The sequence below is a fragment of the Anoplopoma fimbria genome, chromosome 14, assembly GCF_027596085.1.
Source record: "Anoplopoma fimbria isolate UVic2021 breed Golden Eagle Sablefish chromosome 14, Afim_UVic_2022, whole genome shotgun sequence".
NCBI classification, from domain to species: Eukaryota; Metazoa; Chordata; class Actinopteri; order Perciformes; family Anoplopomatidae; genus Anoplopoma; species Anoplopoma fimbria.
In genome coordinates, this window is record NC_072462.1 from 16511178 (window position 1) to 16536520 (window position 25343).

At 41.3% G+C, this 25343-nt stretch overlaps 3 protein-coding genes across 3 annotated transcripts; all 3 read left to right on the plus strand.

Moving 5' to 3' along the window:
- The first annotated feature begins 4337 nt into the window (after positions 1-4337).
- LOC129102524 (apelin receptor B-like) lies at positions 4338-6339 on the plus strand. Its single transcript, XM_054612704.1, has one exon. It carries the CDS (start codon positions 4410-4412, stop codon positions 5484-5486), a length of 1077 nt encoding a protein of 358 aa, XP_054468679.1. The 5' UTR covers positions 4338-4409; the 3' UTR covers positions 5487-6339.
- A 4586-nt stretch (positions 6340-10925) lies between these two features.
- nfkbil1 (nuclear factor of kappa light polypeptide gene enhancer in B-cells inhibitor-like 1) lies at positions 10926-13257 on the plus strand. Its single transcript, XM_054611940.1, has 4 exons — positions 10926-11348; positions 11443-11555; positions 12420-12531; positions 12613-13257. Exons 1-4 carry the CDS (start codon positions 10967-10969, stop codon positions 13200-13202), a joined length of 1197 nt encoding a protein of 398 aa, XP_054467915.1. The 5' UTR covers positions 10926-10966; the 3' UTR covers positions 13203-13257.
- A 101-nt stretch (positions 13258-13358) lies between these two features.
- On the plus strand, positions 13359-25139 carry atp6v0a2a (ATPase H+ transporting V0 subunit a2a). Its single transcript, XM_054611939.1, has 20 exons — positions 13359-15248; positions 15774-15852; positions 16027-16124; positions 17308-17445; positions 17768-17865; positions 17975-18101; positions 19057-19139; positions 19226-19319; positions 19398-19610; positions 20452-20602; positions 20710-20849; positions 20940-21097; positions 21193-21283; positions 21375-21493; positions 21896-22106; positions 22191-22310; positions 22403-22528; positions 23116-23233; positions 23320-23491; positions 24055-25139. Exons 1-20 carry the CDS (start codon positions 15138-15140, stop codon positions 24155-24157), a joined length of 2550 nt encoding a protein of 849 aa, XP_054467914.1. The 5' UTR covers positions 13359-15137; the 3' UTR covers positions 24158-25139.
- Positions 25140-25343: the final 204 nt, after the last annotated feature.

Consider the following 25343-nt stretch of genomic DNA (forward strand, 5'->3'; position numbering starts at 1 on the left):
TGTCACTTAAGTTGCTTCTGGTTGAAACTCCTCAGCTGTCCTGCGTGAGAGACAAGGATGCGCCCTGCCTTTCTCTATTTGTTATATTTTCACTGGTGACCCTGGAGTTTGGGCTATTTATACCTTTTCATAAAAACAATTTGGGATTTCCCTCTCCTGTCCTCACATTTATATCGGATAAACAACTCTGTTTAGCTGCTGTACTGGCACAAGAAGACAACAACATCTTGAGAGCAGGAAGATTTATATCAACAGAGTCCTCCAACTGCCCGACCTTCAAACAGAAAACAGAAAAGGGAAATCCATGTGTGTGCTCGCTGCTAATTCAGAATAGCTGCTGCTGTTCTGGATGTCTGAGGGACAGCGGTGCAGTGGGGTCAGCAGGGCCGTAAGGTCATGAAAACGTCACGTGTCTGTGCTGAGTGAGGTCAAGGAAGTGCACGTTATCATTTAGATACAAACTCAGCAAGAAGACTGCACCGGCTGCTTCCTGACTTATCAAAGGGGCTAAGACCTGGACGCTTTTTCCACAAGTCTCTACATATGGGATGTCATGACCCTGAAGAGGACAAGCCAAGTGGACAATAACGGGTGAAGCTATGATTGAAGAAAAGAAGAAGCAGACCAAAACATGTGAGAGATCTGGCCCATTGAGATTATAGCGGCTGGAACTGGCTGTGTTTCATGAGTAAGGACTTAGACTGAGAATCTATTCTTGGCCAGTTCTAGGATCCAGAAATCAAATTAGTTTACATGGGACAATTATGCTGCAATGTTCATTTATACTGGCACCCGTCAGCACAGACAACCTGTCCATTTGATTAATGCCAGTCAGTCGTCCCAGCAGTAATGCCAACACAGGAGCTCCAGCAAGTCATGCAGGAAAACTGTTGAAACAGGCTCAACTTTTGCGATAACGCAACATAAAATCATCCGCACATTCCTGGTAAATCGTCTCACCAGTACCTGAAGCAGCAACACACCCTTATGTTGTTTTTACTACATACGCAATAAAATGTGTAATGCATCGTGTTGTATTCTGTTCCGTCATGCCCAATCCTAGTCCATGCATCAGCTTCAGGAGACCTACAAACATTTTTTTCACACAGTCTTATAAGCAAGTCGCTGGAATATCTGTCGCTGATGCTTCAAAGACTATTTCAGAACTGTTTCATCCACGCAATAAGCTGTAAAACTCTAGCTGAAGCCACATTAGACACAAAAGGCGTAAACATCTCCCGTCCTGGTAGCCTTTGTGTCTTAACAAGCTGGTGTCAATCACCTAACCGTCTTTGCAAAAAAAAAAGTAAAGGAAGAAGTTGAGCAGGCGGTAACGACGCCCAAATGTTCAAGCTTCCCAGCCGTGCTGGTGGAAGTGTTGCCTTTGACAGCATTGAGATAATTAGAAGAGCAGATCAAACTGTTGATGTGATTGGTAATGTAAATTGCGCTGATGGCTCAGGAGTTTGCCGGTGTGTCTGTCTATCATCAGGGCTGTCGAGCTGCTCTCAGGTCAGACGTGTGATATCATGAATTTTTTAGAAGAGCTCGAGTCTGACTCAAGAGTCGGTTAGATTGCAAACAAAGCCTCAAGGACCCAGCTGTCTCAGTACAGGGGGGCCCGTGCATGTGGTCTGTGACAGCTTTCCACACACATCAAACAACTGTCAGACCCCCACCAACCCTCACACACACCTAGACAACAAGAACACACACCTCACGCCCTTTTGGAGTATCACCCAAAAAAAAAGACTTGTAAACTTGCAAACACACGTTCACGATAAAAGATCAAAGAGATGCGCTGCAGCTCAGACTGACTGGTGTCTTTTGCTTTTTTGTATATTTTGAGAAGCAAGTACTCATCCTTTCTGATAACCAGGACATGCGGTCTGTTACTGACTCATCGCTGATGGATGACAGTCGAATGAAGGATTGATGAAACGCCTTGGTGTGGTTAATTACGAGTGCATAAACAAGAGGAATGTGTTGGTTCCTTCATGGTGTGTGGTTTACAGCACATGGCCACACATGAGAGGACAGCACCAACAATAACAACAATCAGTTTGAGACACAGGTGGGCTATGAAGAGGACAAACACGAGCTGAACGCAGAAACCGAGTCTCTGGTATGTTGAATGAAAAGATGGAGGCTCTGCAAGGAGGTTCAGGCAATAGGAACTCGTCACTCCTAAAAGCCAAAAAGAGGAATAATTGGGATTTTGGTCTTGCTGTGTGTCAGATGCGTCTCTGTCTGCAGCAAGATTGTTTTTACTTTTATCCCGTGTTTCTCATCCTGCCATTGTAATACTGCTTGATAATGGCTAATGAGGGGGTTTTGGAATAAAATAGAGTGGGTGGATTGATGTATTCATCAAGGCCTTATGTTTTATGTAGCTGTATATTTACCGCCCTGTCAGCGAACAAAGCTAAAAACAGCAGAGCACAGATAGGAAGCTTGCTTTATGCCTTTTTTCCTGTTCTGCCGGACGGACAAAGAGCCGGACGGACAATCAACCGAACGAGAGAGCACAGAGTTCAGGATGAGGCACACAAACACAAGCCCATCAGTTTGATTTAACGAATGCCACAAGATCGCATCACAATAACTGGCAACAACAAACATTTCTCTGAGAGTAAATGACGCTGATGAAACCGGAGGAAGACGGGAATCAGTCCTCATCTTCATAATAAGAGGAAGACGGAGATGACCGGGGAGGGCAGTGGAGGAGGATGGCGGGGTGGAGGAAGGGATCAGCAGTGGAAAAGATTGTTGAGTGATACAGTAGTTGTGTCTAAGGGTTGTGGCCCCGGCGCCACTGCTGCCCCTCTGCTGAGAGACGGAGCAGACTGAAGACTGAGCCGACCCACCTGGGCCAACAAATACACCCAAGAGACCGCAGGGAAGAGAAAAAGAGAAGAAGAGTGTTACTTGTTTTACCTCTTAATGTGGAGTTCCCAACTTTGTGTTTCTCCTTAAGTAGCTTTTAAGTTGAAAAAATCTCTTTATTTGATACTGTCTGTCTTAATTAAAGCAATGCTAAAGGATGTTTACAGTTAAATATTAAATCTTATGGTGGCAACATTCAGTCAGATAGAAAAATCGTATGCATCGTTTGTACACCTTTACCCAAAATTCAGTCTGAGCTATTTGGTATCTCTGGAAACTTTCCCCAATAGAAATGAGTATGAAGTTGTGCAACTTAAAACAAGTATTGGCTGCAAGTTTAAAACGTTCACAATTGCAAATAGTGATACAAGTATTTCACAAATATATATTATCCCCCAGAGTTACTTGTATTTATGCATTATAATAAAAAAAACAGTTAAATAAACAAAATAAAACCAAAGCCAGGACTTTAACATAAATACATATCAGATCTTTCATTGCGTAGTTTTTATTCATGTATGTCTTTGTTTATATCATATGCTCCCCCTTACCTAAATTATTTATTTCATAATTTTATCATTTTATTTTATCAATTTAGTTGTTCATTAGTTTCCTAAATTTTAGTTTTTATTAAATCTTGCCAATTTTACTTTAAAAAGTTGAAATGGAATGATAATATAGTTATAGTTCTTTAACCGAAGATTATTACATATGTTTCTAAGCACTTTGTCTTTGCCTTAATGCTTGGTATTATTGTATATTTTTAATTAAAGGTCTGAGGTTAAAGTTTCGTTTATTTTGTTCATTAACACTCAACACTTCTGTGTTTTGGCTTTAGTTTGTGGTTTTACTTGTATGAACATGTACAGACATGAAAAAGAAACAGACACAGAAATGTAAATGTAAATAGCGCAGCTCATTAGAGTGCTCCGGTGCCAGAAAGACTCTGGATTGATATTGAAATGAACTACTTCTTGAAAGTCATGCCCAGACTTGACTCATGGGCTACTGTCCAAACATGTCTAATTAACTATTGTGCCCTAAAGTAATTCAATTATTGCAATTATATCTGTGGCAAGTTGGAAAAGATTTATACTTTGGACAGTTTCATATTGCCCCTGAAGATCAATTCCTGTGGCCCATATTTTATGCATAAAATGTGAGTAAAAAGAGGGGATAGCCTAAAAACTAAAAAATAGTATCAGCAAAAAAGTACTATATCATTTTAAACTTAAATTACATGCATTAAAGTGACTCCCCTGTGCATTATGTTGTATACAAACAAAAATGAATGGAGAGAGAAGTGGGCGTGTACGCAGTGAGAGAGTGTGTTCTTTAGAGCAGAGAGGAGGGCGGTGGGAGGGGAGGAGGGGCATCCTGGGAGGGTACGAGTCGGGGTGAGGGGTATATAAGGGTGGGCAGATTTCACATGCTGCAACAGACATCAGATTGCTGATAGCTATTGTGGATATATCTGCACTAAACAGATTGTTCCTTTGCTTAAAATAGGATTATAAAAGAAAATGGAGATGGAGCAAACTGATGCTCCTTATGACTACTACGAATACGATGAAGCAGAAAACTCCACCATGTGTGACTATTCTGAGTGGACACCGTCGTACTCCGTCATCCCCGTCCTCTACATGCTTATTTTCATCCTTGGCCTCTCAGGAAACGGGGTGGTGATCTTCACCGTGTGGAGGGCTCAGGGTAAGCAGCGAGCTGCCGACGTCTACATCGGCAACCTGGCCCTGGCCGACCTCACATTCGTGGTCACTCTGCCTCTGTGGGCCGTTTACACCGCCATGGGCTACCACTGGCCCTTCGGAGTGGCCCTGTGCAAGATCAGCAGCTACGTGGTCCTGCTCAACATGTACGCCAGCGTCTTCTGCCTCACCTGCATGAGCTTCGACCGCTACCTGGCCATCGTCCACTCCTTGTCCAGCACCCAGCTGCGCACCCGTGGCCACACGCAAACCTGCCTGACAGCCATCTGGCTGCTGTCTGGCCTCCTGGCAGCCCCGACTCTGGTCTTTCGCACCACCATAGATGATCCAGCCAACAACCGCACCTCCTGTGCCATGGACTTCAGCCTGGTGATGACGAGGAAAGATCAGGAGAACCTGTGGATCGCCGGTCTCAGCATCTCCTCCTCAGCTCTGGGCTTCCTTCTGCCTTTCTTGGCGATGATGGTGTGTTACGGCTTCATCGGCTGCACCGTCACCCGCCACTTCAACACCCTGCGCAAAGAGGACCAACGTAAGAGGAGGCTGCTGAAGATCATCACCACGTTGGTGGTGGTGTTTGCCGCCTGCTGGATGCCCTTCCACATCGTGAAGAGCGCTGACGCCCTCTCCTACCTGGAGTTGTTTCCTGCCACCTGCGCTTTCCTGCGCTTCCTGCTGCTGGCTCACCCCTACGCCACATGCCTGGCCTACGTCAACAGCTGCCTCAACCCCTTTCTCTACGCCTTCTTCGACCTGCGCTTCAGATCCCAGTGTCTGTGCTTGCTCAACCTGAAGAAGTCCCTGCATGCGAGTCCCGCCAGCTCCCTGTCCTCTCAGAAGACAGAGGCTCAGTCTCTGGCCACAAAGGTGTGACGACAGCTGAGGGCCCAGATGCATGCTGGGGAAGAGGTGAACAATGCAGAATAATGCAGGTAAATCAAAACTATACAGCGCTGTGTGCTCGCTCACAGATCGGGTCCTTGGTCCCTTTCAGCGTGTCACCTTTGCTCCTCTCTGACTCTGTGGACTGCTGTGGCTGTTTGCCTGAAGCCGACAGTCAGGCTTGTGGTTTCGGGGTCTGACCACACTCAAACTCCGGAGCAGGGGTGCAAAACTGAACTATATACTACGAGGGACCAAGCATAAGCCAGACTTTTTGAAAAAGTGGAATGTATTTTTAAAAGGAACACATGCTCCTGTGGTTCTCCTGTGGACTTTTATGCAAAATACTGAGCTTTTGAATGTCAAGTCACACATTTGCCCCTGCTGTTCTTGATTTCATTTGTAAGCACTTGAGGTGTGACATATACCAGACTACCCCACTCTCGGTCCAAACTGTAGTATCTGCGTCACAGCCAGCAGTGTTACATGTGTGTTTATGTGTAGAAATGGGTGTGCCGGTCCGTAAGAGGTGTCGGAGTCTGATAAGAGTGTAAGGAGAGATGGAGATAGTGGGAGAGAGGGGATGGGGGGAGGGGGGATCCCAGACAGACAGACAGATGGCAGCTGACAAATGTTTCCAGGCTGGCGGTGGAGGGCCCAATTAAAAGGTGACTGCATTGACAGTCTGCAGTTGTGTGAGTGTGTGTGTATGTGAAGGAATGAGTTTGTTTATTGAGCGTCAGAACGGCAATAAATTTGTTCATGACAAATAAGCATTTTTTGTGAATACACATCATTTTGAATTGATTGTCTATGATTTGTAATAAAAAAAAGTGCTTTGAAAAAACACAAACATTCTGTCTCCATCTGTCACTTGTGGTAGCTTGTTAAGTCTTGCTGGAATGTATTTTCTCCCATCCAGTGAATGTGCTTCTTCCTGTTGGTGCATTGCTGAGGGCAGGCAGTCTCCCTCCTATTGTGTTTCGCAGGGGCCAAAATCAAAGCATGTGTCTGCAGGAAATGCAAGTTTGACTTCTGTTTCCGTTATCCAGCATGTTTGTTTCTTCTCCTCCTTACAATTCGCTCAAACAAACAGTGAGAACAAAAGTCTCTAAATTGGATCAACCACAGGACATTTGGCTTTGTTCCAGAGTTGTTTTAAATCTCAAGGGTTAATTACCACAAAAGTAGGACTCTTATTCTGTTCCAGAATCCCATTATACACCTAAACATGTCGCTGTGTTGTTAGTCAATCATAATTAAACAACGGTGACTGTCTTGTTTTTAGCAAACACACACCACAACAGGTTGCTGAGCTTTAAATAAGAATGTAACAATTTTGACTGTAAAGAGCTTTTTGCAGGATGTAATCAGCAACAGCAGGGAGACAGAAGGATTGAACTAATCCTTGGTAACTAATTTGTAGTGGGAGCCGACTATCTGTCCCTGTGTAATACCTGTGACAGAGAGACGCTTAGTCTAAATCGCCTACAATTACAGTGCGCCCCAGTGTGCCATTTAGTTAGGGTGGGTAAAAGTTTAGTTAACGTGACAAAAGCTGACGGTCAAAAGTCCTCTGCGTCTTAAATTTCGCAGGTGAAATATGAAAACTTCCTTGTCATTGTAGGAGAAAAGAAATCCAGCAGCTGCAGCAACATTCCCTCCGTCTCCATCATCGCTGTCTCAGCTCTATAATCTCATCCGAGCCAAGACACAAACACAGACTTTTTACAATCCTTATTAAATATATCTTGATTCAGTCTATAAAGTTTGGCTACATGAAGAATTTCCTGGAAACTAGTTGGACACAACAACAGTAACTTAAATAGTTGCAAAATCCATGCACTTGAGAATCTGTTTAACATGTTTTATTGGTAAAACAGAGTAAAGAACAATGCAGCAGCAATTTTTTGACAGGACATTATACTCCACCTGTCAGCATCAAAGTCAAAGCCCCGCATGAAAGATAATCCAGATAGATTATTGACATGGGTTTTCAAGTTTTATGACGCTAATGTGATCATGTTACCAAGATTTCATGGCATGAACTTTACCAAAGCTAGACAACAAAGTGCTACAGGAGAAAAGGGGGATTTGTGCCCTCTGATCCTCTATAGGCTGGGTGTTTGTCTGAGCTGACTGTTCACAAATGATTACACAAATGTTTTCATTCCTCTGTAATAACAAAATTGAGCGCGTCTCCGCTGGAAGGTTTGCCGCAGGGAATCCCGAGGGTATAAATAATCTTCATTTTCCTTCTCCAAGAAATGACAAACAACTGAAAAATGCATTCATCGTTTAATTATAATTGAAGTTTTACAGCTAAAAACTTTATTGAACAGCATTGTTCTCTGTATTGATAATATGATTGAAACATTGTTGTGTTGCTTTTTTCTGCAAGGAGGCCAAAGTAATTATGTCTGTGCAAAGACGAGCACCACTGTTGTCTGAAAACACTGCTGAGGAGAAAAATCAAACCGTCATTAAGATGTCAAAAGATAACAAACTTAAACCACTAATTATATCCATAATAGTGTCTTGAAGACACCACAGTTAACGCCTTACACAAGTCTTTTTAAATACTTCTTGCAACATAAATCATAAAATGTTTGTATGTTTATGTCTATCTAAACTATAAATTATTTCATCTGACTAAAAAGAATTTGCAAAAGTTCACAGAATAAATAGTTTGTGCAAAATATGCATAAAGGTAATTAACTGATTTACATACAACGGATACAAGTTATTAAATATGTTTGCTGGGTGTGTTTTAATATTTTTCTGAACTGAACCTTTAATTCTGTACGGAGAGGGAAGAAAAAATCCTCTCTGTCTGGAGGAGGTGATGTTTAAACACAGCACAATGAAGACTGGAAAAGCCAAACCCAAACACATTGTCCAGTCTTCACCAGACTGGACAATGTTTGTTTACAGGTAATGCATACCAATAGAAACTAAAGGCAAAGGTTAGAATGCTGAGTTTCTATAGGGGTGCCCACCTTAACACACTCATTGCACATCAATGGTTGACAATAGCCTTTGTATTGTTTCAAATCAGCCATGCAGCCTGACCCACTATATGTCTGTTTATAGCTGTCATAAATCAGAACCAAATAAACCAGGTCATGCAGAAAATAGAAAGAGGAAGGGTCCACACATTTCTCCTCCTTCCTCCTTCCACAATGGTGGCTGAGCAGCACAGCCAGCAGACCGGACCTGAAGCCTGCTCTGACCGCAGTGTGGTAGGATGAGATGCTGACCCCTGGGGCGTCTTGGAGGACCCTCAGCTTCCTGCCGCCCGGTCTTGCAGCGCTCCTCCCTGCACCGTCTCAGGAGGACGACAGACCTCACGCAAAGGACAGGAGTCAGCAGGCCAGGCAGGAAAGGAGAAGGTAGGGGTTCCTGAGTGGGGATATCCTGTCTTTGAGAAGCTTCTCTCTCCTTTTAGGGCCTTGTGTGAGATAGATAGAGATGCATGCTCCTTCTGGGGTCTTGGAGGACAAGGCTGCTTGCTTCAGACGCTGTGTGACAAATGGGAAGTATATAGAAAAAAAAAGGACAATAAAGCTTAAAGCACACATAGTGGCAAACATGTGACTCAAACACCTGAAGTGAGAAATCAGGAGTCTCTTTCTCCCTCACTCTCTGCCTCATCTATCCTGAGATGGCAGACATTTCAAAGGCATTCACACATGACGGCCATCGTTAGTGGAGACACGTCGTTTCCGACGGCGGAAAGGAGCGGAAGTGCCCAAGCTTTGGGAGACTCCGGATCTCGGGTTATGTGAGTCTCAGAGAAAATCATCCTCTTCACAGAGCACAAAGTGTCCCTTCATTCCCTCCTCTATCCTCTCCATTGTGCCTCCTTCCCTCACTCAGGCCCTAAATGGATGCACTGTCATCTGCAGCAGGACCGAGCCAGTTCAGAGGCTCAGCTGCACTGCTTTAAGCATCCCAGGTAAAGATAGCTGCACATGTAAGCAAGAAATTAGACAAGGACAACACCAGTCTTCATTGATTAAGGAATTAACTGCAGTGCAAATGACAATGTCAAACTGTGGCTTTAATCTTATAACATATTAGACTGCAGGGATTTATTTAGACTTGTGTTATTGATGCAAACATAATGCAAACTGTCAATTGCAGCCAAACCTTGGAGGTCTCAGTGGAACAATCCACACTACATACATGATTTGATCATGTATGCATCATGTTGAAATGACAAACAACTAGAACAGCTTTCTTGACTAATGCATTAACCGTTAAATTATAATTGAACTATTACAGCCCCAAACTTTATTGAACAGCATTGTTCTCTGTTTTGATGATATGACTGAAACCTTTTGTTTTGGTATTTTCTGCAAGGAGGCCAAAGTAGTTCTGTCTGTGCAAAGACGAGCACCACTGTTGTCTGAAAACACTGCTGAGGAGAAAAATCAAAGCCTCATTGAGCGTTAAAAGATAACAAAGTTAAACCACTAATTATACACATTATAGTGTCTTGTAGACACCACAGTTAATGCCTGACACATGTATTTGTAAATGCTTCTTACAACATAAAAAACTGCTTTAAATAAACAAAAAACTCTTATAGAAATGAATTCCCTGTAACACTCTACTTACCACAAATTGAAGTAGAGCTTTTAAGTTAAAATTGTTTGCAAAGTATTCAATCTCTAGTCTACAGTAAAAGTAAATGTTTCAGTCATCACAGCTGTAAATGGTGATGCAGCACCAAAGGTTAAGTCCTAATTCTAAAGTTATAGACATCTTATGAAATAGATGTGAGTGTAGGGACTCTTGTCAAACACTGGGCTTCAAGCTCTAGTCTACTGAGTGACAATTTCTGTCGGATTTCAGACAGCTGTAACAGTTTACTACTTCACTACACCCCCACACACTGAGTCATAACAAATCATGTAGCAGCTCATAACGAAATGTTAGAATTTTACAAATAACAGTACAAGATTGCATTACTTTAGGTTACCAGAGTACATGTTTAGAAAAAAATAATAATTCTTAACCACTGATGTATAGACCCACACACAGAAGCACACAGAGGACCTCTCTACATGACATCTTCCTGACAGGTGGCATGTTGAAAGGAGGCTGAAGCACAGGAACCCAAAGAAGCAGGCAGGGCTTATGAATGCTGAGTCATTAGCCATGTAGAAGATAGCAACAGAGCCCTGAAAGTATGAAGAACATCACTGTTGTGACAGTTTTTTTGTAAAGATACATAGGATGAATATTGGGTTTTTGTGTTCCCATTATAAAGAGAAGGAAGGAATACAAGTTGTATTTTGGGGCATCCTCTCTAGCTGGTGTGTGCTGGTGAGTCAATAAAAGAGGCATGTGAAATAGGTTGACTTTATCAATTGATGGCTGATGTGTAATTTTAATAGTCAAATACTGACATCTAGTGGCAACACCGGAAACATTCTGCCCCCGGAACTTTAGGATCCGAGTTGATGCTACCTTCGGAATTATTAAAGAGACGGACCGGGCTAGCCGTCGTTGGCCTTCAGAAGCTAACCGAAGCTAACACAACCAAAAATCTAATTCTGTTTTTAGTCCGCATGTTGTCTCGCAAGCAGAAGAAGGTGTGGAAATACGTGGAGGAGGGCGGCCTGATGAAGCTGAAGTCGTATCTGCGGAAGCACCGGGACCTGGATGTGAACTTCACCCAGGGGAAGAGGGAGAGGAGCCCGCTGCACCTGGCCTGCTGCCTGCGAGACGACGCTATTCTCCGGCTGCTGCTCAAACACGGAGCCGATGTTCTCCAGAAGGACCGCAAAGGAGACACGGCGTTACACATCGCAGTCAACAGGGCTCTTAAACACGGGAAATCAGGTGAGGAGGGTCGCCAAAGAAGCTGTTGTTGAATTATAAACGTTGGACACCATTTTTCATATATTTGCTTTTATTTGTTTTCTTATTCCTGCAGCGTATGACGACCTGGTTGTGCCGATAAAGAAGAGCTGTCCAGAAGCTTTGGAGGCTCCTAACAGCGCAGGAGTCACACCTCAAGATCTACTGAACTGGAGCAAACATAAAAAGGTACGTTTACATTTAGTGAAGAATCAGTGTTATGGGCAGATACTCCATTTTAATAGATGTTATTGAGAAATGTATGTCTGCAACTAATGACCATTTCCATTGTTGAACAATCTGCTTGTGATCGTTTCCAGTAGTAATCTATTAAATGCCAGGATTTTTTTTTTTTAAAAAGATTCAAATTGATTGTCCTAAACCAAGACTCAAATATATATTTTCATGTTATTTAGCAGTGAAATAGCTGGAACAGTTAACATTAATCCGTTGGTCGGTAGTCAGAAAAATGATCAGCATCTAATATATTTATTTATCGTTTTAATAATCGACACTTTTTTCCCCAAGTTTTCAAGTGCAAGTGATTTGCCATGGTATTTTGGTGCATGCATTTCACAGCAAACTTGGTAAATGAACAAACAAACGAATTCTACAAAAGAATCATATATAAAATAGAAATTGACAATAAATAAATATATGTGTGTGTGTGTTTTACAATGAAAAGAGCTGTAAAAATGTCAGACATGAGGACATCTCTTCCAGGTAGCCATTGTTTTCTATTCATTTCAGTATGGTATAATGATCAACTCCCAGTGAACGTGTTCATAGTTATTGTTGTTGAAAGACTGATTAATCATTAAATCTCTCAAACCAAGTGACAATTCTCTGTACATTGTTCTTCATACCATGCACAAACGTATCAAAACCATCTTCTGACTGGAAGGTGGGAGTAACATCTTTTGTGATGATTATGTGATTTGTTAATAAAAAAATAAGTGTGTAATTCATTGGCATCAGATGTCAGCAGAGTAAAATTTGATCAGTTTGTTGGTGTTGGATCATATTCACATATAACTCCCTTTTATTCTCCAGACTTCCGAAAACATGAACCGCCCATCTGAAAGAGATCCTGAGAAGGAGTGGATGGAAAAGCTGTTTGGTGAATGCGAGGATGAATTCAGTGAAACCTTTGGAGTATATGATGGTACATTTAAACTCGTTATTAAATCCACAATTCTATTTTTGACTTTCACTTCTTAATAACACTGCTGTATTTGTTTCACAGCTGATGATTTCCTTCCTGTCGATGATGACGAGGAGGACTTCGGGGACTGGGCCGACCGTATTAGAAAAGAATATTTTGACAGAAAGCACATGGAAGCTCAGAGACTGGCAGCGTCAGCTTCTGGATGGAAAAAGAAGAAGAGCAAACAAGACAGAGAAAAGGAAGCGGAAAGCCATAAGGAGCTGCACGAGAGGTTGCAGAGGGAACATGAAGAGTATCTGGCACGAGCGGCACGCAAAGAGGAAGAGGCTCGGCAAGGCAAGAAGCGCAGGTACGAGGAAAGGTGTGCTGCCACTTTTGGTGGTGGCACTTCGTCTGGCGGCACGAAGCTGAGCTACAGCGATATCCCCTGGCCGGCTCCTAAAGGTACCGTACTGGAGATGCTGGATGTGATGCTGCACGGCGTGGACAGGAAGGACGTGCCGGTGTTTCGTAAAATGCTCCGGAAGCAGCAAACGCTGTGGCATCCTGATAAATTTGCCCAGCGATGTGAAGCTCGATTGGAGGAGAAGGACAAGAAACGGATCTTGGACACAGTTACAGCACTGTCGCAGGAGCTCAACAGTCTGGCCCACAGTCTGAGGACTTAAAATCTAGCAAAAATAGTATCACATACTACTATGTGCTTTTCTGGGAAAAACTCTATAAACAAACTGGATTCTACTGAAAAATTAGTTCCATGAAGGCAAAACTCCAGCACCCTGTAATAAAGTTTTGGTCCTCATACTTTAATCAGGTGAAATGAATGCGCAAACACAGCACCAGGATGTAAATGTAAATGTGTCCCAGGGAAGAAAAACACAAAGCACAGGCCGCCTCTTAGCATTTATACAAATAAAGGAAAATAAATCAGCTGGTTTCAGGTTTCACGAACACACCTGGAAGCTGCCCATGGAGCAGTTGAGGGGTTAAGGGCTTGCTCAAGGGTACACAAGGATGGTAACAATGATTTGATCTACCTTGCTAATCTTGGAAGTCATTTGATACAAAAGCGTCTGCCGTTGTTGTGAATATTTGCTTTTTTCCCTGAAATGAGAGGGTGCTAGCAGGATTGAAACAGTGGAGATTGTACCCACAGGGGACCAATACCGGGACTGAACGCTGATCAACGTTCTTCTGTTTAAAGCCTGATTTAAAGAAAATAAAATGAACATCATCCAGCTTTTTTTAAACCCTGAATAACATTTGTGTTCAGTCATACTAGCAGTATTTTTACTCCTAAAGCAAGCATCTCATCAAAAAGATGTTCGTCCTAGTGATCGGCAGATCTATTAAAACGTGCAGTAATCATTTATCACAAGGGAAGATTTGTTCTTAAAATGCAAACAAATGAGCATATCATTCTTAATCATTCCTTAATAAAGGATTTTACACAAAGAAGAGCAGATGGTCGGTCCGCTTTCAGCGATGGAACGCAGTTAGAAGATGCGCTAGTTGCCAGGTTTGTGAGCTGACCCCCTTTTTAGAAAAAAATAAACTTGTCATTTACAAGCAATTTAAGGCGAGACAAAGGAATCAACATTTTTAATAAATAACACATTTATGACATAGTGTAAAAATAATAATGAATAAATAATGCACTGTGGATGGTCTAGACTGGTGTAGTCACAAAAGTTGAGGTGATTATTAGCCTACACCTTAAAAACATTTAATCATTTTGGATTACAATTAAAATCAAGTTTTACATCTGATTACATATCTGGTGCTTGTCTCACAAAGCGTTTCGTGTTTTATTGTATTAAGCAAAAAATTTTTTGTCTTGAGTACATTAAACAACTGCTGTAGATATAACAGGTGAAGTGTCGACAATGTACAAATAAACGTCAGTCGAACTAAATGTATCGACAGGTATGACGTGAGGTGTCATTCTCGTCTTAAGTGTCAGATTAAACCTCTTTTAACTCGTGTCACATTGTAAATTCAAGAATCAACGATCGTTGCGGGGGAAATTACAAGATCTGGCAACCCGGAGACGCACTCTGTCAGTCGCCGGTCGACGCAGCGACAGTGAAGGCCGTCGCCTGTGTCTGACTGGCCTTTTTATTATAACGTGTGATGCCACCTTCAGCCCCATTAGTCTGCATGGAGGCTTGATGATTTATTTCACTTCTCCTGTTGCTCGTTTCTTTTCTGCTCGCCGTGTTGTTTCTTTTTCTTTCCTTTAATGCGCCGTGATGTCAGGTGTTCAAGGTAAAGAGCGCACCCGATGACGCCTTTCTCCATTTGCATTAGGGACGTTTCTGTCTTTGTTTTCATATTGTTTTATTGTATAGTCCAGCAGACGGCTTTGGAGGGAGACGAAGCGGAGCGACAGCCCAGACTCACAATGAGGGAAAAAAAAATGTCCCTTCTGAGAATCGTCCTTATTAATAGACAATAAATAATCCTCGAGGGGGATGTTAATTGGTTAACGGGGTTAGAGCCGCGCACAGACTCGCTGGTTTTTGTGCTTGGTAGTCTGCGGCTCGTTATCCAGACGGTTTTATCAGGAGGTGGAGGAGGAGATCTGTCTGGCAGATATAAAGATGGTGTTTCGGAGTGAGGAGATGTGCTTGGCGCAATTGTTCCTGCAGTCCGGCTCTGAATATGACTGCATCAGTGAGCTGGGGGAGCTGGGGCTGGTCGAGTTTCGAGATGTAAGTAGAAAGGATACACTCTAACACACTTGTTTTATTTTTATGTAGACTGTGTATTCTCCCACAGGTTGAAAAGTGCTTATTTATATGTATTATTTTAGTAAACCTATGTGTATTGTTTTAATACAGAATAAATTAATTCTACCTTGTGCTTTTCTCCCTTGGTGCATGCATGCTTTAGGGAGGGGAGTGAATGGAGGGCCTCCTATAGATAGACCCAAATATTCATAGTCTTTATCTATCTAGCCATCAGAATGTCTGTATTATGATTGACTTTACATGTTTAATTTGTATAATTTAAAAAAATTGTTAAGAGGTTTATAGTCAAATTAATCCACATTGCACTTGACTTGGGGAGAGTATTATTACAGTATTTAAAGGATGATAAACAAGAATTAACAATATTAGAAAACAGTGCAAAACTTTGTAAAGATGCCATGATGAACCTTGTTATTGCACATATGCGTTGACTGATGCCGTAACCTGCAGCCCACCTGACCTGTGTGATGCTTCCTCTGGTTTCAGCTCAACCCAAGTGTCAGCTCATTCCAGCGGCGCTTCGTCAGCGAAATCAAAAGATGTGAGGAGATGGAGAGGATTCTGGGTAAGAGAGCACCTGGGGGTGGTTCATGTGGGTGTGTAGCCTAGATCACACACATATCATCAGGGGAAATTAAGCAACCCATGGCTGGTTGTGTTTTGTTAAAATTGACAGCTTGTCTGATACTCCCGTTATAATTACCGTGAAATAGACTGTCAGCATTTTGTTTGTGGACAGGATACCTGCTGAGGGAGATTCAAAAGACTAATATAGCCGTTCCAGAGGAGGAGGAGAGCCTGCTTGCTCCTCCCCCCAGACAAGTCCTTGAGATCATGGTGAGTGTCACTTCAACAACATTTTACTGTCAAAGTACCCTATTTGTACACATTGCAAAGTGTTTAAGGGAGTGCATGTATATGGTTACAGACATTTTAACATAGATAAACCTGGCTATCATATCTCTGCTTAGATCCTAATAATAAACAGGTGTTTGACAGCTACAGCAGTGCATGCGTTACATTTCATCCTCCAGATCTGTTAAACTCCAGCTGTCTTTAACTCTATGGTTGGAAATATCATATATTATTCCACACTGTGTGGCGGTATCATTCATATATACTGTATAATCATGCTTCAGCTTTGGTTCTTGCATGTTTTTATAACTGCACCAATCCATCTAATGAAAAGTTAAGCCTGACACATTTGGTATCTTTGGAAAGGTTGAGACTTCTACCAAATAATACCTCTTACTGCCTGGATTTAGTGTTTCCATGTAGACATTAGTAATGGAAGATGAGACAATAAAACTCATCCACTGCCTTCTTGACATCAAACTTTCACATTCATGTAGCCCATCATTACATCATTTATCATAATATTTTTAGTTGATTTGAACCACTGCTACATAACCTGAGTTGAGGTCTCACCTACACACATGGTGGAACATTTGAAGAAACCTGGATGAGTTGTGTGATTGCAACAATATCCTGATTTTAGTGCTCCTTTTAACACAATGTTTATTATTTTAAAAGGACATAATGCTATTCTCAAAACTGGGATAAGAGTTTATCCAGGTGTCTGAAAATAGGATATGAGGTTGAAATGCACAACACATAATGAAATAATATATTATTTTTGTAGATCTGATTTTTATCAATCTTTGCGACTGAGTGCTACTTTTGTATTTGATCTTATATTCTAAATGTATGTTTTTTAAACATTATCCATTATTTTACCTTTTTTGTGTCTGGCTACTGTAACAAAGCAAGTTAATTAATTATCTCTCATTAGAGGGTTGACAAAATAAACATAAACACATAATGAAAAACAGAGTTAGATTTTAAGGAAATCAATCAAGATTACAAAATACTGCTAATAAGACGGGTTGTAAAGGTAAAATGCCAATTAGCAAAATGTGTCATATTTACCGTTGCTTCTCGTCTCCCTGAGTTAACTGAAGAAGTCGTCTTGCTGCTAAACGCAGGCCTAAGCTGGTGTTCAATGTGTGGTGCTGTGCAGGAGCAGCTTCAGAGGCTGGAGATGGAGCTCAGCGAGGTGGCCCGAAACAAAGAGAAGCTGCAGAGGAACCTCCTGGAGCTCACCGAGTACACACACATGCTGAAGATCACACGGACCTTCATACACAGCCGCTCCAGAGTAAGTGTGTTTCCACCCGTCTGTCTCGTACGGCTTTTGTTCCAGTCCCACTCTGTTTGCATCTCGAGGCAAAATGCTCCCTCTCGTCGTGACAGCGGTGCAACTAGAGTCGACTTTAATTAAAGACACGGTCACAATGCAGCCGTTTACAAGCAGCCCCTGACTCACCCGGGCTGCTGTGTGTTAAAAAGGGAAACAGCAAAGACCAACAATGGTGTCTATGTGAGACAGGCCTTTGTGTGCGAACACTACATAGGCTTTGTCTGTAGAATAATGAGCAGTTAATGTAAGCTGAATGAAACATGTTCCTTTTTATAATTAGCATGAGGCTATTGGTCCCCAGTATGAAGAGTTCCCCACGATGGAGACGGACTCGGTAACTGGATGCACCGGTATGCAAAGACTTGGAGCCAAGCTGGGGTGAGCTGAAAAGGGAGTCATTAACATCCACACAAACAGTGTGACATAATGTGTTCTCTACCGTTAAGAAATTAACTTTAAACCCTAATCTGATCTCCTCTGGCGGTAGGTTTGTTTCTGGTCTCATCCAGCGGGTGAAGGTGGAGGCCTTTGAGCGCATGTTGTGGAGAGTGTGTAAGGGTTACACCATCCTCAGCTACGCAGAATTAGACGAGAACCTCGCTGATCTCGACACTGTGAGTAAAATTGCGTACTTCAGGATTGATGTCAAGAGAGATATTGGAGCATTGGTTCGAGAATTGCAGGATATTATTTGTTATTTAACCCGTGAAAACCTGTTTCATCGTTCAGCTTCTTACTCTGAGCAGCGGGGTCTTACATGAACACAATTATGTGCTAAAAATAGAACTCCTTTGGTTATTTCACACGGGAGATTTCTGCATTTGTGTCATTGTCCTCACTTTTCTCACTGGTTTGTTGTTGGCAAGGCTCAGCTGGAACAAAGGGGAAGTCACAGATTTCACACATTTAGAAAAGATTGAATCAAAATGTGATGATAGGTGTGGGGTTGTTGGCTTTTGTGCTAATGTTGCTAATGTAAATCTGATCAAACCACATTCATATTTGGTTTATATTTATAGAGCTGGTAAGGCTCTGACACTTACAACTCTCCTCAATCTTATTAGCAAAGAGCAATGGAAAAAACATGTATAAATAGATATTATGAGCCAACTGTCGCTCATCAAAATGACGGATACCGCTTTGGCAGATTAATTCAGCTATAGCTAATTAAAGTTGAAGCTAAAAGGAAATAACTAGCTGTTCCCTGATTAATGTGCTCTTCTCAACTGATGTCTAAATTCCGCCAAAGGTAGTTTGTGAGTTACTGTAAAAGACACATCACGCCTATAAGTTATATAGTTATAAATATTTAAAGGTGCAAAGAAATAGAGAAATAATGAAGAGATAGTTTTATGTTTAGTTTATGTTTTCAAGGGCTTTAATCTAAAACTCTATCTAAGGATTTAGATACAATTTAATAAAATGATGCTGCAGTAATAATAATGTAAGTGAAACATTCTGCTTGTGTGCCAGCAAAAAGAAAAGGTATTGTGGTAGGGATACACGTAAAAGTCATTTGTCTTTATGACATTTATGATATGATAACTGGCCTAATCTGTGTTGTTTCAGGGTGAGATCAGCAAAAATGTTGTGTTTCTCATTTCCTTCTGGGGAGACCAGATCGGACAGAAAGTACAAAAAATCTGTGATTGGTAAGAATACCATCATCAAATGACTTATGAGTTTAAATTCGTGTTGTATTCTTTTATCAGCACACGTCTGTCTCTGTCGTCCTCAGTTACCACTGCCATCTTTACCCGCACCCTGAGAACGATGAGGAGCGGGCAGACGTGTTGGACAGCTTAAGGACTCGCATCCAGGACCTAAACAACGTAGGACTGATAAAGACAGGCGTTTAACTCGCTCACACATTTTGACTGAGTTTGTAGTAATTGCTGTGTTTCCTCCAGGTTCTGCACCGCACTGAGGACTACCTGAGGCAGGTCCTGCAGAAGGCCTCGGAGTCGGCCTATTCCTGGGTTGTGCAGGTGAAGAAGATGAAGGCGATCTACCACATCCTGAACCTCTGCAGCTTCGACGTCACCAACAAGTGTCTGATTGCCGAGGTGTGGTGTCCCGTCAGTGACCTGGCAAACCTGCGGGGGGCGCTAGAAGAGGGCTCGGTGAGGAAAAAGAAGTATTAGGGCTGATTCTTATTTTATAGTGACATTTTTCCACTATACTTAATACAACTGAGAATAACTCTTACTTACAATGCTAATGAAAACGTTCTCACATGGAATCAATGTTTTGTCTTAAAGCAAAACCACAAACTGTGATTAGTGTAAATTATAACAGTAATAATGATAATGCGGACACAGACAACTTAATTACATTCATACAAATTTTCTTTGACATCTTTTCTTCAAATTTGATTGGAAACTCCAAAGCTTAACGCAAAGCAATGAAATTGCAGCCGAATCCGGTTAGTTATTTTTTTGTTGAGGCCAAAATAATGTTTCTTCAGTCTATTTGACTAAATGCATAGCTTTAAATTCTCGTTATAAGAATCAGTTTTGGCCTCTTCATGCAATACGCGCTGCTTATCAGCACTCAAATTGTATAACTAAGAGGCATTTTTTATTATTTCCCATTAATACTGGCATTAGGCTTCTTGGATGACTCCCTCTCCTGAACCATCACATCTGTCCGTTTTTTTTTGTTCGATTATTGGCTGTTTCATTTGTTGTTTTTGTAGCATTTTTTGGCACTTGCTGTACAGTATGTGCTCGCAATCCCTACTGCTCCAGGCTGCATATTGGATTGACTTCAGATCAAATGTCTCACCCAGAATGTACTAGAGAAAAACTTCTTGGTCAAAGAATCACTCAAACCTGTGAATATTTGACATGAGAGCAAAAGGAGCTCCAAACATCATCAATGTGTCTTTTTCTGTGAATATATAACGCTGGTTACTCATTTCAGAGTTTTCTTTTACATTTTTTGTCTTTTTTTTTGTAACAGAGAAAAGGTGATGCCACCGTGCCGTCCTTTGTGAACCGCATCCCGAGTACTGACACTCCACCCACCTTGTTGAGAACCAACAAGTTCACATCTGGCTTTCAGAGCATTGTGGAGGCGTACGGGGTGGGGGACTATCGCGAGGTAAGCCCAGGTAAGAACTTGCACCGTGTCACGTAAAGAACAAACTATAAAGTGTCTTTTTGTTTGCTTTGGAGAAGGTCAGATTAGCACATTAAAGCTGTTGTCTCTCATCGGCAGCTCCCTACACCATCATCACATTCCCCTTTCTGTTTGCTGTGATGTTTGGCGACCTCGGCCACGGGACGGTAATGAGCCTCTTCGCCTTGTGGATGGTGCTGACGGAAAAAAAGCAGAAGAAGAAATCGTCCGGTAATGAGGTAGGAATGAGTTGTTCCACTCATTCATAATGCAGAAACTTATGATTGTAGATGAGTTTTGGCTGATAGCTGTGTCTCTGTTGATCTCAGATATGGGCGACGTTCTTCAACGGTCGCTACATCATCCTGATGATGGGGCTTTTTTCTATCTACACCGGGCTGATTTACAATGACTGTTTCTCCAAGTCACTCAATATATTTGGCTCTAGCTGGAGTGTCAAGGCAATGTTCACCAATCAGCAGTGGACGTGAGTTAGCAGTAAAATACAACCATTTATTTTGTCTGTACATATGTGTTTTAATAAGTTTTTCTAATTAATGCATATCTTTATTCACATTGCAGAAATAAAACCCTCCAAACAAATGCTCTGCTCACGTTAGATCCCAACATCAGCGGTGTTTTCAGTGGACCGTACCCATTTGGCATCGATCCTGTGAGTAAATGCACTCAGACATTACTGTCAGGATGTAATGGACTAATTCCCTCGTCGTTTTCACTGAGATGCCTTTTTAATGTCCCATCAGATATGGAACATGGCGGTGAACCGGCTGTCCTTCCTCAACTCCTACAAGATGAAGATGTCAGTTATTATCGGGGTCATCCATATGAGCTTTGGAGTGGTGCTGAGTGTCTTCAATCACTTGTGAGTTGTATCAGTATTCAGTGCTTTCTAATTGTACCAATTAGAACCACAAGCCCTCCCCCATTCTGTGTTGGTCTTGGTTACACACAAATAAATAAATAGAAATACTATATAGAATAATAATAATAGATACATAGATATAAGTAAATGAAATGAAATAGGAAATCTAGCATATTGTTAAATGAAAATAAAATAGTAGTTATGTTAATAGTTACGTTAACGAAGGTAAACTAGAAAGGCATATAGTAGAGTAGGCCTCAGGTAAAGAGGTAGGGAAAGTACACCATTTATGAATTATTGCTTAAAAACAATGTATTGTTTTGATAAGCATTCTGGGGTCCAATCATTAAATCCACTCTCTCATCATTTTCTTTATTCCCATACTTTGTTCTCTCCCTTCAGGCACTTCCGACAGAAATTTAATGTCTATCTGCTATTTCTTCCTGAGCTGCTCTTCCTACTCTGTCTCTTTGGCTACCTGGTCTTCATGATTCTCTACAAGTGGTTGGCGTTCAGTGCACGAGACTCCAGCGTGGCTCCCAGCATCCTCATCCACTTTATTAACATGTTCGTCATGCAGGGGAAAGATATGACTCCTCTCTACCCAGGACAGGTACGTGGTGACGACGTTGCCTGAAACATTATCGACACATTTTGATCCTTGTTAATGCATTTTTCTGCTTTCTTGATTCCACAGACTGGGCTGCAAATTTTCTTAATTGTGGTAGCGATGCTGTCAGTACCTGTGCTGCTGTTAGGAAAACCTCTTTACTTGTACTGGCTGTACCGGGGAGGCAAAGGCCTGCGCAGACGCAGAGTATGTGAGATCAGACATATTTAAAAATATATAGTTTATATGTTTTTGGTCATTTGGAGACAATAAAAATCAACGGTTTTGTCTCACCTCAGGGTTATGAGAGAGTGAGGCGCGTGAGTGAGGATGACAACTCCACAGCACCGTCCTATGACGATGACGATGATGATGAAGAGGAAGGACTTGGTGAAATGCCAAGCAGAGAAGCTCTTCCCAAAGAGGTCAGAGATCCACCAATGTTGCATTTAAAGCTAAATGACCTGAAGTTGAACCCTGTCTGTCTGTGATCGAAGTCTAGATTTAGCTATTTATCTAAAATTGTCTTTTAAACAGTATTTAGGACACATTGAAGTGTTTGCAAGATGCGCTGCATTTGCATATTAGAATATAATATTTGTGGGAATATGTTTACTGCTTTGCAAGGCTGCATTTCAGTATTGGTTGTGGTCATTTTATTGTTGTCTTGTGTGCTGATTTAATCGTCATTTGGTGTCTTATTGTTTAATATGTGTGTATCTCAACATGTCATGTCACTGTTTTACAACAATTAATACAGCTAATAGGACTGCAGTTGGCAACATACAGAAATGTGTACTTATGTGTTGCGCTTATAAATAAATAAATTAAATATAAGAGAGAAAGTAGCCTTGGAAAAAAATTTGGGAGCTTATTTATTATCATGTGAACACCAGCATTGTCTTCTGGAAAAATGCTGTATTAAAACAGGAGAGCCACATTATCTGGACTTCATTTTTCATCCGTAGGAATTAAGTGTGATATCTAATATATTGTTTGACCTGTTTTGCAGTTTGACTTTGCGGATGTGCTCCTGTACCAGGCCATCCACACCATAGAGTACTGCCTGGGCTGCATCTCCAACACTGCGTCATACCTGCGTCTCTGGGCTCTCAGCTTGGCTCACGCCCGTAAGTGCAGGCACAATGACCACTTTGCATTTCTTCTTATGTTTGTCTTTGTGTATTGTGCATCCTAATGTTTGTATTGTGTTCAGAGCTGTCAGAGGTGCTGTGGGGCATGGTGATGCGCCTGGGTCTGAGGTTCACCACCAGAGTGGGCGTGGTGTTTTTAGTCCCCGTGTTCGGCCTCTTCGCCGTGCTCACGGTGTCCATCCTACTAGTCATGGAAGGCTTATCAGCGTTCCTCCACGCTCTCCGACTTCACTGGTGAGTCTCATTGTACCAGCTTGTCTAAATAATCACACATCATTCATTAGTTCAGGAGTATGATATTATTACTGTGATATGAGACTTTACATTGTATTAGATTATACTGATTGTAACCAGGTGATTACTTTCTTGGTGAATTGTGAATTATTTTGGTCCATAAATTGTCAGAAAAAAGTGGAATGCCCATCTAAAAAAACCAGCAAATATTCACCTTTCATTTGGGGCATTTCTGCTTTAAAGAAATACTCAAACAATTGATTGATCATCCAAAAGACACGGCATCTATTCACTTATTGTTTCAGCTCTAATCAAAATATCACGGTATTGCTTAAAAATGTATTTCCTACTCTGTAAGGCAGTGATGAAGTCATGCAATTTTTGTCTGTTCTAATCTTTAAAGTTAAGTTAAGTTAAATTATTAAGACTGAGATACTGAGATAAAAATGTAGTGATATTTGATTTTAAATTTTGCTCTGCTTTATTCAATTTCCTGCTTGCATTCACCTTCATACAATTTATTAAAGGGCATTTAATCATTCACTTGAACACTTGATTTTCAGGGTGGAGTTTCAGAACAAATTCTACCACGGGACCGGTGTCAAGTTTGTGCCCTTCGACTTCTCCCTCCTGCCCTCCGTTTTTGAACAAGATGGCTTGCTTTAAAAAAAAATATGAACTCTGAGGTATTGCATATGAGTGGAAGCAGACTTTAGAATTGGGAAGGGTGCTGGAAGCTGGAACAATTCACACTGTGATGACGACAACAAACATTCAAGACAATGGACTGAAAGTCACCTCTTGTAGCAACGTTTTTTCACCATGACGATTTTTTAAAATGTTAGCGGCTGTGCTGACTGCCTTACTACTGTACCCAGCAAACCTCGGAATTGACAGAGGTTCAAAATTCCTCTTCCGTTCATAATTTCATTTTGTAGGTGGGCTATCACTAAAAACAACTTGCCACACCAGTCGGGTGAGTTTAAACATTTAATTTGCATTGTTCTGTGTAAACTGGTTTTGTATTATTTCCAACATGGTATTTAAAATAAACAGTTATACAGTGCAATGTAAAGCTCAGACATTATCAAAGACCACATCAAGCATCCTGATGTAGTGCCATAGAGATTTCTGATGATGATATGGTCTTTTTAAATTGCTCCTCAACATGATGAGAAAAAACCTGCATCAGCAAAATCTCAAGAAAAAAATAATACGTTTCAACCCTTTTTGTGAGGCATATAGTCACAAAGCACTTTGCAAAATGATTGTACTATGAAAAGTTTTCACTCATGACTGTGATGATGCCAAATGAAAATAATCTTCAACTGTTAGCTGTCTGCTCATTTAATTATTAATGCATTTATTTAAGCTTAACCTCCCCTGTAATCGTAGAATCAGCTGTTCAGCACTCAAATTGTATAACTAAGAGGCATTTTTTATTATTTCCCATTAATACTGGCATTGGGCTTCTTGGATGACTCCCTCTCCTGAACCATCACATCTGTCCGGTTTTTTTTGTTCGATTATTGGCTGTTTCATTTGTTGTTTTTGTAGCATTTTTTGGCACTTGCTGTACAGTATGTTAAAGCATTAAAGCATTTATGTTCAGTGCGATTATTACAAAAACTCCATAATCATTATTATCATCGGTCCATCACTTTTAACTTACAGGCTGATCTGCCAGACTGTGAATTTAAAAATTTTCCAGAGTTCTGGGAAAAATCTTAAAATATCAAAAATAACATCTTAATTCAAGGCTTTAAAAAAACAAGTATAGAATTATTTTTTTTAATGTCAAATTAAGCAATTTTTGGAGGTGCCCTCTGTTGGCTTTAACATCACAGCTCCA